Genomic DNA, 14,004 nt, shown 5'->3' on the forward strand with positions numbered 1-14,004 from the left:
GTGAACATTAGATTTTTGTTTCAGCTTTAATAATTTAAGTTGGTGTTATTAACATAAAGAATTGTTTTTAAATTCTGCCATACATGTTGAGTGGTGCTTTTCAATTTTGAGTCATCCCATAGATTTAGATGGACAGAGTTTTCCTGGAATTTTTTTTATTGACTTTTTAAAAACTTTTAAAAGTTAGATAGTAGAGTTATATTTGACTTAATCCCCTAAATCCCTTCACTATAAGTCAGCTAGTAAATTTGACCACTGTAGGCTTTTTGTTTTGTTTTTTGTTTTTTTTTTGTAGGAACTCTGGTGATGTTCTTGAAACATTTAATTTCTTAGAAAATGCAGATGATAGTGATGAAGAAGAAGAGAATGACATGATAGAAGATATTGCAGAAGGAAAAGAAAAGCATCGGATAAATAAAAAACACAAAGTAAAGAGCTTTTACTGTTGCCTTTTGGTCATGTACATCTGACATATTGAAAGCAGTGCTTATAAAATATAGCCTGGTGGAAGCCCATGTTTCAAATAGACATGAATAAATTACGCTGAAATAAGTACCCTACTTTATCTGTATGATATGTAAGTGAACATGTGGTATCAGCACGTTTTGGTGTAGCTCCTTATAATAGTGTTTTTTCATCTTCAAAATGTTTTAAACATGAGGTAATTAGTGCTCATAACATCCTTGTGAGTAGATGTGAGTACAATAACTAAGATTGCTACCAAAGTCTTATTCTGTTTTTGGTTTCCTGCCAGCACTTAGAGATGGAATAATTTTGTATTTCATTCCTCCTCGCAGATGTAGCTTTTTAGAGCTTTCTCTCTTTTTGCCATTTTTAAAATTGTATGTTAATAACTGGCTTGGTGACCTTGTGGTAGTGTTCTCTGTGTAGATCCAAGTATATTTCCTATTCTCAGTCTCACTATGTCAGCCAGCTAGGAGTAATGCAAAGGCAGTATACTCTGTCCTGTTAGGCATGGTTACTTGATTTAGCAAGAACTCTCATCTGAACATGGAGCTGCAGTGATGAGCTCCCAAGAATCTCATCTGCTTCTCAGTTTGGTGGTGATTTGTTTGTTTTGTGGGGCCTATATAATGGAGGGTGCTGTGTAAGAAAGGGTGTATCCTGAAGAAGTTCTGGAAAAGCAGGGATTATTTGCAAGGGGAAGAAACTAAATGCTTTAAGGTGGGCTGGGGAGAACATTCCATCAGAGATGCGGGTTTTATGCCAGCTTCGCAGATGGAGATTTTTTTCCCTCCCATCCCTAATGTTCTTGTGAAGTTGCTCCTCCTGTATAGGACTTTGCTGTTTCTTCCTGAAACTTTCACTAGTCACTTAGTTAGTGTTGGATTAGTTTACGTGATGTATGGTCATTGCGATGGAGAGCTTGATGTTCTTTTTTGGTCACTGAAGCACTTTTCATCATGATGGCCATCTTGCTGCATTGTATCTTGCTTTTTCTTTAATAGCTGGAGATCAGAGCTTTGACTTGAGGTGAGCCTCTTATCCTGCCTTGTCAGGTGCTTGGTTTTTGTTTAAATTCTGGAGGAGCTGAAATAATACTATAACTAGTTGTACACACTTTGCTTTCTGCACTTCATACTTCAAAATGTTCTTCCCTTGCAAAAAAAAAAGTCCTCTTTAAAATGACCTGTCCCATTCTTAACTCATATTTTAGATGAGTTTCTTCTTACTGGCAGAAAATTTGTCTGCTTGTGTGATAGACGTAATCTTCTTAAAACACAGAATATATATTTTATTATCCACTTGCAGATTGGTAATGAAGGTTTAGCTGCAGACCTTACAGATGACCCTGATACTGAAGAAGCTCTGAAAGAATTTGATTTTTTAGTAACAGCAGAAGATGGAGAAGGAGCTGGAGAAGCAAGAAGTTCAGGGGATGGGACAGAATGGGGTAAGAAGCTAATAACATATGTTTAGCACTATTTGAACATTGTTCATAACAATACACTTATGAGCTATAATATGTGCTGTTTAAGACAGAATGGATGTGTGGATGCTTGTGATGATTAGATGCTGGCAAAGTAGGAGATAACTAGGATGTTGGGTATTACAAATTTTATCCTCACACACCGTAATGCTAACAATTGGACTGTGGTTAATTTATTTCAAATTCGTCTTTGTTTTGCTGTTGAGAGGTTTTTTTTCCATCTTCCATATTTTTTGCTGCTCCTGGTCTATATTCCTGATCACCCCTAAAATCCTTCTTTTGGATTTTGGGATCAACTTTTTGCCAAATCTAGATTTTAGATTTGGTTATGGTCTGGAGCTTTAATTTGTGTTGAGCCCTGTGTTAAATTAATTTCTGTTATATGGACTAGAAGAATTATTAAATTAAAACTATAATTATATTATTTCTTGTCCAGATTTTCAGAAGCTGACTGCTATATAGTCTTTATTAATAAAATCAGAAAATTGGTAATCTTTATACTGCTAGTTCAGATTTTATTTAGATAATGAAGTAAGATTGCTAAACAGTTCCATGTGATATAAAAAGCACTAAATGTCTCTCAAAAAATGTCATTCAAAAAATGATGTTTGAAACTTGTGTGGTTATTTTTTTAAAGAAATGGGGAGTAAGGAAGAGTGGGGTTAATTGGGGCTCCAAATATCCATCAGTTATTGCCTAATTGAATGTGCTATCTGTAGTTTTTAGTTGGTAAAACCACCTCACACTTAAACATGATTGACAATCTTTGCTCAGGTAAGGCCCAGGACTAAAGTAACAGTGTTAGAGGTACGGTTTGCAGAATTATGGTATATAATATAGGGGCTGCTTGGGAAAGTTTACACGATACTTGTCTAATGTGCCATATTTTTAGTGTGTTCTTTTCATAAACACTAAAATTCACTGGATTTTTAAAAGAACAAAACACAACAATTAACTTATCAGATTTATTTCCTTAACCTCCTTAGTGGTAGATTTAGAATTTTATTTAATCTAGTTGGTCTAAGTGCTTTACTGGGTGGGCATTCTGAATTGTTGCTGCTTGAGGAGACAAGCTACCTAAACCCCTCATTATTTTAAGTAGGAGAAAATAAAATGTCTTTATATGAAGTAATCTTAAAACTGTTGAATTTCTGTAGTCTGTCTAGGTATTGAACTGATATTCCAACTTAATGGTCTGAAGTTTTACGTCAATACATAATTATACATGACGGTACATTTAAGAAAAAAACATGGAGCAAGTTGTACATTTTAATTATTTTATACCAAGATAAAACAGATCCTTCATTGCAGCACAAAGCTAAAGACCAAACATCAAGTGCACATTGTCAGTATTCTGTGTAATTTCTTGGAATGTAGCGTTTTAACTTTGACATGATATACCTTAGTCCCAAATTATTGGATTCTGTTGTACATTATGGAACTTTTGCTATGCCTTTGAACTACAGCTTTTTTATCTCAGATATTTTATTAGTGTTGACTGGTGCACTGTTTCTGTCGTTAACTGGTGCTGTATTTTAAAGATATTCTAATTTGGTACTCCATTGTTGTAGTGTTTTTGCCCATAACATTATATAAGGATTATAACTTTAGTCTTCCCTTTAATCCAAGTATCTGCTCTCCCCTCAAACTGGATGTAGGCAGATTATTGCTACCTCAGACAATTTTCTCCTTAATATGTATCTTTCGAATTGTGTATGCAAACTTTCTTCTTTGCTGGAGTTGATTCCAGTTGCACATTACACCAGTTTTATACTAATATAACTCCATTGACTTCAGTGCAGTTCCTTTTTATTTAGCTGGAATAATTGAGGATTGATTAAATCCTGAGCTCTTGGGATTGAATAAACATACATTTTCTTTCGTGGTCTTAAAATATTCAAGATTTCAACTTAGTTTTATTTTGCACAAAGGTTAAAGGTCATAAAGGTTAAATTCCTCATGGTGTATCAGAATTGGATACAGTATTTCAAATGTGGTCCCACTTTAGTACTGTCTATGACTATAAATTACCATGAACAGATTTACATTTTTTAGTCTTATAAATACCTTGCATAACCTTTAGACCTTTTTTTAAGCTAATAGTCCCTGAAGCCTCCCCAATCTCCAGAGTGATTCTGTTGGGAGTCCATAGTGATTCCTAGGAATTCCAAGGGTTTTTTTTCCCTCCCAAATATTAGCATTATGTAAAACAATGCCATCTCTTCCTTTACTTGTCTTGTCTATTTCTTCTAAACAATCTACTTCAGCACCAATCTGAGGCAGATTTGAGTTTTGCCTGTTTAAATCATTCTTTTCCTTTGCACAAATGCTTCTGCCTATTTTTCCTTTAAGCGTCTTACATTTGCATATAGAATAGGCTAATTTATACATTATATTTATAGGTTATATTCTGAATATGGGTCAAATTATGAAGTTTAACTTGACTTTTACTGAAGCTCAGTTCCATTTGTTTCTCTTGTATCCCTCTTCATCCTAGTTTTTATGCAACCTTAATTTTTTTTGCTGTTTATTTTACTTTTATCCCCATCCTCCTTGCTGCTTTAATTTGTTACCCTCATAGCTTCATTTATTCTTTTTGTTCCTTTATTATTTTTGTTTCATTAGTTGGACATGTACAAATCCAGTTGTTTGTATGCCCTATGTATGTAAATTAATTTCTAGTGAATAAAACTTTTATTTCTTTATTGTACTGCTTTCTCAGATTTCTAACTAGTTTCCTGTGTGCAGGTCTCCAGACCTACGACCAGGTCTTGCTTTGCTGCCACTCCAGTTTTGAGTGGACATTTTAACTAACTTTCTTAGTTACTTTTAATTATTTTTATAATTCTCAGTATAGATTAACTGCAAAGATCCGTAGCTTTTGACATGTGATCAACAAGTTGGCAGCTATATTCAAGTTATATCTTTCTCAAAGGAGACTACTGAAAACCAGCCACTGGCTTCATCTCCCTGTAGCAGTTTTTCATGAACATACTTACATATTTGCAAACATTGTTTCCTTTTATTTATGTGTTTAGTCTTATAGTTATCGCATATTGGGGTTTGCAGCCGCCTTTCATGCAACAAATTTTGCTAACGGCTGACCTTCAAAACCATGAAAGATGAGAAAATTCAAACTATATTAAACAAAGAAGAAAAATAAATTTACACAGCCTTCAAAGGGATGGAGAATGTCAGATTAAAATATTTCCACAGATTTCCTGTAAGGATAATAAAAATCTACCAAACATTTGTTTTGTCCAGTCAGAGAGAAATGGAGAAAGTAAATGTGCAAAACACATTTATAAGATTCTTAAGGGGCATATCACTATAAAATCTAAATACTACAGGTACATGCATGAATATATCCCATCCCTGTGAGTTAAGGAGCTATTCTCTATTTATAAAAGGTAAACTGAGACTCAGAGATTAAATTTGCCACCTGAGGAAATCTGGACAGAGGCATGAACAGAACCCACATTTTATGAGTCCAAGTTTGGTATCTTAACCAAAAGACTTCCCTTTCTGGTCAAATCAGGACCGACTAATTAACTAGTTACTTTAACTGTCAAGATTTTCTGCACTATTTCAGTGTTAGCCTGTAATATTTTGATTACAAAAAACAGTGCAGGGAATTGGTTGTATGTAGAATGATTAACAATTTACTGGTCTTCTGTTTTAAAAAATATTTTGTAAAATCCTAAATGTCAAGTCCCCAAATGTTGTCCCTGTATTATGTGTAACTTGAGGACTTTAAAGTTGAGGAAACCTTTGAAAATTTGTGACGTAAGCTATTTATTAAAGATAGGGTTTTTTTAAGCAAGTACTCTGCCCTACCTCTACCGTGTACTGCTGCTTTTGAACATTCATCTAACCCAGAAATGAGATGATGAATTTGTGACATCAGAATCATTCTGTGGAGACACTGATATAAACATGATTAATTACAAGAATTAGCGCCGCCCCCCAAATCCTGCTTGGTTTTGTGGGAGAGAAAATTGTTTTAACCAGAATACCTTCAATAATAAAGGAGAACACACAAGATTTAAGAAAAATGCAGGCCAAGTTCATTTGCCTTTTGTTTTACATAATTTTTTTCAACTTTACTTTATGTAAAAGTCCTTATTTCAAAATTACATTTACTTTAACTTAGCAGTAATTTTTCTTTCTTTTCCTAATCACAGATTTCCAACTAAATAGGGATTTGTGATGGTTGGTTAACAATAGCAGGGGTTTCCTTTTATTTAGCGGATACAAATTTGCTGTGTTGTTTCAAAAAAGAAATGATGAGCTTTAAAAAATATATATAATGGAGTCTTGGGTTTCTTCTAATTGTAATTAAAGATCAGAATGAGGATGTCAAACTGTCTTCACTTTTGTGAATGTTCTTTATTAACCTTCATATAAAATGTTGTATGTGAAATTGTGTGTGTCTTTCTGGTAACATTTATGCATCATGCCCTTTAATTGGTAAAGCCTTGTCTTGTGCATGTAGGATTAGCGTGTGAGAGGATGCATGTTGGTTTTTTTCATGAACAAAATGACACTGACATACTCAGCTTGCACTTTCATGAGGTGTACAGCATGAAATATATTTATTTGCTTATTCCAAGCTGGCTGAATAATTCCTAACACTGGCTTTCTAAAGATGCAGTAATCTTAAGTACGTTAGATACCTTTGTGTATTTAGTAGTGTCTATCTATTATTCAACATGAACAGCTATTTAAAGAAAAAACTCAAATTGTTTTCTCATTGGTAACAAAAATTAGCATAAAATAATATTCAGACGTAATTATAGTAAATAGTTTAGTGAAAACTGTATAGAATGGGATTAATACTTTGTAAACTGTAACTGACAAAACTGAGACTGCACCTTTAAAATATTTTAAAGTATAACCTAAGAAATTTTTATTCATGATTATGTTGAGCTATAACAGTCAATCACCAACAGCTTGCATTGCCAACTGCTGATTTTTTTTCTTTTAATAATATGCTGCATGTAGACAAAGATGACCTGTCCCCAACTGCTGAGGTTTGGGATGTAGACCAGGGACTAATAAGTAAACTGAAGGAACAGTACAAGAAGGAACGAAAGGGGAAGAAAGGGGTAAAGAGTAAGTGCAGATTCTGAATCTTGAAATGCAGTTCTTTTTATCCATTTGGAAAACAGTTTTTTTTTTTTTTTCCTTCCCTTCTGCAAATTCTGTTTTTGTTTTTGCATTAAGTATTGTTTTCCTTGATGGGGGCAACCAACTTTAACTTTCTATCTGCTAAATCTGATCATACAAGAAATACCTTGTGCCACTTGTGAGAATAGAAATGTGAAAACACTTATAAACATAAAAATCTAGGGTTAAATAGGAAAAGAGAAGTAACTACCTTGAAATCTAAGTACAGTGATAGATTTTGAACAGTATTGGTTCTGGGAATGCTGTCTCGCCTTTTCCTGAACTTTAACAAAGTAGGCTAAATTTCTCCATTTGTAAAAGAAAAAGATTCTTGAACTGACTTCTTTCTTGAACCTTGCTTTGAATCATGATTCAGTTACATTGTTGGGCCTATATTTGTGTCTGCTAGAAGGCAGCATGAGAATGAAAAATATGCCTTTCATGTAAGGGAAAGCAAACATTTTTGTGGATTACTCTACAATATATTTTTGCCTTGATGTTGACATTCATTCTGCCATGCAGTTAACATCCTCTGACATTCTAAAGAAAAATACTGCCATTAGGAAAGAAGAAAGGATTAAATTCTGTCAGATTAAATGACTGATGAATAAGGCTTCCACTTAAAAATATGTAAAGTATTTAGAACTCCAGATTTTAATATTATGAATTGTAAAATTAGATACATAATGCTACAGTATATAGAATTCAATTTGTTTTATAAAGCTTATATAGACAAAGAGCAACATTAGTATTTGAGTTGCACTGGTGTAATTTTGGAGTAACTCCATTGAGTGCAATGTTTTTACACTATTTTAATTCAGAGCTATATTTGGTCCAAAGTAATTTTACATGTGAGTTCAAAAATTTTTGTGAAGCACTATAAGCTCTGTGTAAGTGCTAAATATATACCTAAATTAGACTGTACATTATTTTCTAACATATGTTCTTAGATTTATAGATTGCAAAGCCAGAGGGACAATGTCTGATGTGCTGTATAACACAGATCATAGAACTTCCCCCCAAATAATTCCTAGAGCATATCTTTTAGACACATCCAATCTTGATTTAAAAAATGTCAGTGATGGAGAATCCACCATGACCTCTGGTAAATTGTTCCAATTGCTGATTACTCTCACCATTAAAAATGTATGCCTTATTTCCAGTCTGAATTTATCTAGCTTCAACTTCTTGCCATTGGATTGGATTGTAACTTTCTCTGGTAATTTGAAGAGCCCATTATTAAATATTTGTTCCCCATTTGGGTACTTAGACTGTAATCAAGTCACCTTCTCTTTGTTAAGCTAAATAGTTTGAGCTAATAGATTTTAAATATAAAGGAAGGGCTTTTTTATTTAAATGTTAAATTACTTTAAATGTTCAAATACTTAATGCTATTCTGCTTTGTGTGTGAGCTCTAATGTCACTTAATTATAATTTAGTTTGTGCATGTTTGTTTTTAAAGTTTTGCATGACTTGTTTATGTAATAAGGTGTAATTTTGTCAAGGTCAGAGGTTACTTAACTATAAAAAAAGGGTAAGAATACCTAACTGGAGCCAAACTAAAAGTAGTAAACAGGTATGCACAAATGTGCACCTGAATTTAGCATGTAAACAACCAGTTAGGCAATTACCAGCCTTGCATGAACTATTTTGGAAATAGGTTTACAAATTTATTTTTGAGTACTAAAGTGGAGGCATGCCTTTGAAAATTTGTCCCTGGTAATTTGGATCCCTTTTTAACTTTCAGAACTTTTTTTTTCAGGCTGTGTACAACCCATAGTGACAATAAAATTCATAAACGCACTGGTATCTTTCGGTTTCTGAAAAGAATAAACTGATGTGATGTAGTTACCTTTTCTTAAATTTGGATTATATATAAAATGATTGAATGGTAGGCTTTGAATGCTGTTGAATTTGTACTTGGATTAAAGTTTTGCTTTAAATGCACAAGCGTACCCTCCACTCCCACCCCCATCAGATTCTGCTTTCTCATGCTCATGAAGTGAGTAGCTCAGAGAAACAGTGAGAACAGAGGATTACACATTTTGCTGTGGGAATATATTAACTGTTGTGGAACATGTCAGGGGCTGCAGCTTTTCAAAGCCCCAAGAAGGTCTGCTGGGAAGATACAGGGTCCACCTAACCACGAAGGGAAAGAGCAGTGTAATGAGGAGGACTTTAAATTAGTTTCAAAGGGGACGGGTGACAAAAGCCCACAGTTAAGTATTAAAAAGAAGTGACCTTACCCAAGGTCACTTAACCGAGGACTGTTGGGGTGTGATATGGAAAATTACAATAGGGTCGTGGGAGCAACAAGAGGGGAAACTGCTCAACATCTTAGCTGTCTATACACAAATGCAAGGAGTCTGGAGAATGAACAGGAAGAATGGGAAGTATTAGTACATAAACTAAATTATTACTTAATTGGCATCACAGAGACTAGGTGGGATAAGTCTCGTTACTGGAATATTAGTATAGAGGGAGAGGAATAGCTTGTTCAGGAAGGGTAGGCAGAGTTAAAAGGGATGAGGTGTTGTCTTATACATCAAGAGTACGTTCACTTGTTCTGAGGTCCAGAAGGAGGTGGGAGGAAGACCAACTGAGTCTGTGGGTAAAGATAAAAGGGGTAAAAAATGGGGATGATGACATGGTAGGGGTCTACTCTAGTTCACCAAACCAGGAAGAGGAGGTGGATGAGGCATTTCTAGAACAAATAGCAGAAATATCCCAAACATGAGACCTGGTAATATGGTGGACTTTAACTATCCAGACATCTCTTGGAAAAATAACATAGCAAAATACTAAATTTCAAGTACATTTTAAAACTTTACTGGGGATAACTTTTTGTTCCAGAAAAGTGGAGAAAGTAACCAGGGGGACAGCCATTTTAGACTTGATTCTGACCAACAGGGAGGAATTGTATAGCAAATCTGGAAGTGGGAGGCAATTTTGGTGAACGTGATCATGAAATGATAGATTTCATGATTCTAAGGAAAGGAAGGAGTGAAAGCAGCAGATAATGGGACTTCAAAAAAGCATATTTAAACAAACACTGCTCACTATCAGCACCTGAGCTGATTCATATGATTCAGCTCAGGATCAGCACCTTGCTTAATATCAGAACACTTAAATATATTTATACTGAAAAACAAGGGTTGGTTTATTAAAAATGCAAGATTTAAGTGATAGTAAGGATATTGGAAACAAAAGGTTACATATTAAACAAAATCATAATGCCTTCTAGAGACTAAGGTTAACCTCCTGTCCAAAGAAGTTACTTACCCAGAGGCCTTTTCAGTATTTCCAACCAAGGTTAGCTGAGATCCCATTTTCATGAGTGTAAACACACTCTCCGTTTACTTCCTAGATGCAGGATGTTGGGGTGTCTTCTTTGCCTTATACTTGTATTCCCCAAAAGTTCGTCAGAGACAGGATACTCACCTGTGACTCATTTTTTCCTGTGCGCTGTTTTCCTGTTGACTGGAAGAGTAGGAAAGTCAAAGTACAAAAATCATTATTTCTAAAAAGCCTGTTCTTGTAAGATATTACTTCCAGAGAGGTGTGGGACAGATTTCAAGTTATATGAAAGCTGGGGGGGGGTTTAATTGTCGCATATCCTGTGCCCTTGACCTGAGGTATTTACTAATGATAACTTTGACATCTCAGCTGAAAAGTAGATAAAGGGCCATATTCTTCTCACTGAATCTGTGCTTTTTGTCTTTTTCTCATTCACTTTTTTTTTGGCGGGGGGGGGGGGGGCGGCGGCGGCTGATGAGACCTTAGTTTAGTTTGGAGTCAATTGGTGGATGCTCATTCCCTTATTTTAAATCCACCTAAATCAGAAGCCCTGCTTTTCATACATTTAAAGGAGGGTACTAAATTCCTGCTAACAATTGCTTTCACAAAGCAAGTTAATGAGTTGTAGGCTTTGGTTACCTATTACCATTTTCCTAAAATTCCGGTGATCTTATTTTCGTATTAATCATTCATTGACTTAATAAGCTGTTTTATTTTTTTTCATTGTCACCTTTTTCAAGGTGAAGCAGTTTTTCTTTTTTTTTAGGTTGAACATATTTAGATATGACACTTTCAACTCTTAGTTTGTAGTTTTATCCAGTGAAGGTATATCAAATTATTTCACACTCTTCATTAGTTTGAGACTATACTTTCCAGTCTCGTGTGCATGTGAACCTTGTGCATGAGAGTACTGGACTGAACTTAACCAATGTTTGCCTGCTTGCTTACATTCAGAGAAGCCTGACCAAGTCACTTCCATTCTTAAACAACCTTTCTGTGTCAGGTTTCATAGGCTTGTTGGAGTACAATCTAGAACAACCTACACATGTTCTTGTGTTTTTATGTACCACCTTCCATCTGGGCAGCTCCAAGTGCTTTGCAAATATTAAAGAATTTAGAGTCCCAATACCCCTCTGAGTTTGGTAAATATTATTGTCACAGTTCTGGGGTTAACTGCACCTCTGCCCCTTCAATTGTCTCATTCAGGGTCCCCCTGTTAGGTGTAAGGCCTCCAACTATCACCTCTCTGAGTGGGGACCTGTGACCAGAGATTTAGGCTTGCAGTGCCCCTGAAATTCACTGTGTTTATGCCAGTAGGTCTGACTTCAGTCCCGCTCCTGAAATTCTCTGTCTCAAGGGAAAATGACAGCGTGTACCAGTAACCAGTGAGCTTTCACAAAGCACAGTATGCTTATTTTAGGACAATAGTATTACAGGGGGGAAAATCCTAAAACAACAAAAAATCTGCATGCATGCTAAGCTTACAAGGTTCTGTCTTCCACGTGGAGACATTGGCAGGTTCCAGTCCTTCAGATTTTCTAATAGGGCTTTTCCCTCTGTAACCCTATCATGTCTTTTCTTAGATCAAAATGAGGGTCTGAGTTAGTTCACACTGCCACTTTATGCCATAAGCCCTTACTTTGTCTGCTGAGCCTGTTGATCCCAGTCTGAACCAGTATATGCAATCTCCCCCGTGGGGGGGAGGGGGAGGGGGCGAGGGTGGTAGTTGTCTGGAGTTTTTTACCTGTCCTGGGATTTGCAGTAATTACCCCCCGTTTTAGTTCCTGGAATAAGTTTGGTAACCCTTCCCATGAAGCTGAATACAATCCCTAACTTAGAAAAATATATATAACATTTATACAAACATTTGTGAATAATCCCCATGCCTATGGCATCTGGTTTGCCTTGATAAAATAGTCTTTTGAAGTTTCCACACTTCCAGTATCTCACATTTGTCTCAATTACTTTCACTTACAAATGAGGAAAAAGTTAAAGGGATTTACCATTCTATTGTCCAAGACTAGATAGAGCACTTGGTCAGGTAAGGCTGTTTTTCTGTCTAAACTAAGGGTATGTCTACACTGCCGCGCTAGTTCGGCGGCTGGGGATCGAAGTTCCGGGTTCGATTTATCGCGTCTGGTGTGGACGCGATAAATCGAACCAGGAAGTGCTCGCCATCGACTGCGGTACTCCAGCTAGACGAGAGGAGTACCGCGGAGTCGACGGGGGAGCCTGCCTGCCGCGTCTGAACCGCGGTAAATTCGAAGTAAGGTATGTCGAATTCAGCTACGTTATTCACGTAGCTGAATTTGCGTACCTTACTTCGACTTGGGGGGTAAGTGTAGACCAAGCCTAAGAATAACTTGTCCATCACCATAAGCATTACTGCATGCAAGTCAATAAGAATATGAAATTGTGCAAATGAGTTAAGGAAGAAGAAAATTTAAGCTAGTTTGTGAGTAGCATTGTGTTAGGTGTTTAACACTGGCACAAAGTTCCCCTTTTCCTGTTGGTTTTTAGGTTGTCTTCTTGAACAGAATTAGTTGAAACTGAAGGGGGCACAAGCAGTACCATACTTAAGTTTTGAAACATTTATCAATGCTTGTGCCCCATCTACAATCTGCTGAGGAAAGGATTGCTCCCAGCTTTGTACACGTGAAAGTGCACTAGATCAAAAAAAAAAAAAAAAGAAAGAAAATTGGCATTATCTGGGCTATTAACTGAAGCACCTTTGTTTACTTATAACTAACCTAGCTTTCCTGTTACCCCTTTTGCTATCATTAACTACGTCTTTCAGCTTATATATAAATACTGTATTTCATTGTTAAATCGGTTACCTTGTCTCCAGCAGAATTAAACCTAACTTAATTTAATGGTGGGTATTTTGTTTTTGTCTAATTGACTTTTTTCTATCAAAGTAGAAGTCTAAAATCTGAGGGTATAGATTAAGTGCTATTGGAAGCACTGGTTTTGGCAAATTTCATCTTTACCTGCATATACTACTCAAAGCAGGAGAGTGTTTATCATCTGTGACCACACCAAGATATAATTTTTGGTTCTATTGAAAACTAAGGCTATGTCTACACTACAAAGTTACATCGACGATTGTCCACCACTGTAATTAAACCTCTTTTGTACATCCACACACTGCCCTTTGTTACTGTGCAGTGCATCCACGGTTGGTGCTCTTGCATTGACAGAGAGAGCAGTGCACCGTGGTTAGCTATCCCACTGTGCAACTTACCGGTATCTGCCGCTTGGTGATCTGGGAAGAGATCACAGTGTATTTCTAACTAGTGCTACAGTGATATGTGAGTGCCAGACTTCACATCCAGTTGAGAATATGCATCTGTGCAGGGAGAAATAAATAACATATTTTGATAAGAGACAAAAACTTCTGAATATGTTGACTAGTTTTAACCCAGGACGACTTTTTATCTGAAATGTTCTGCTTGTAGAACCTTTAAAGTTATTAGTTTTCCTTTTTGTCTGATATTTTATGGTAGAGGTCCATTTTTCCTTATATCATTGTATCTCTTTTCAAATGGGCTAACATAAAATGAAACTTTGAAAAATTGTGCTTTTTG

General features: G+C 35.8%; 1 protein-coding gene across 1 annotated transcript in view; it reads left to right on the forward strand.

Moving 5' to 3' along the window:
* STRN3 (striatin 3) overlaps nt 1-14,004 on the forward strand; it is a 104,849-nt gene that overhangs the window by 54,888 nt on the left and 35,957 nt on the right. Inside the window, exons 6-8 of the mRNA XM_065404210.1 lie at nt 296-428; nt 1,774-1,915; nt 6,956-7,066. Coding sequence (XP_065260282.1) covers nt 296-428; nt 1,774-1,915; nt 6,956-7,066 — 386 coding nt within the window. The remainder of the gene's footprint in view (nt 1-295; nt 429-1,773; nt 1,916-6,955; nt 7,067-14,004) is intronic.

This window comes from Emys orbicularis, chromosome 4 (genome assembly GCF_028017835.1).
Source record: "Emys orbicularis isolate rEmyOrb1 chromosome 4, rEmyOrb1.hap1, whole genome shotgun sequence".
Lineage (NCBI taxonomy): Eukaryota > Metazoa > Chordata > Testudines > Emydidae > Emys > Emys orbicularis.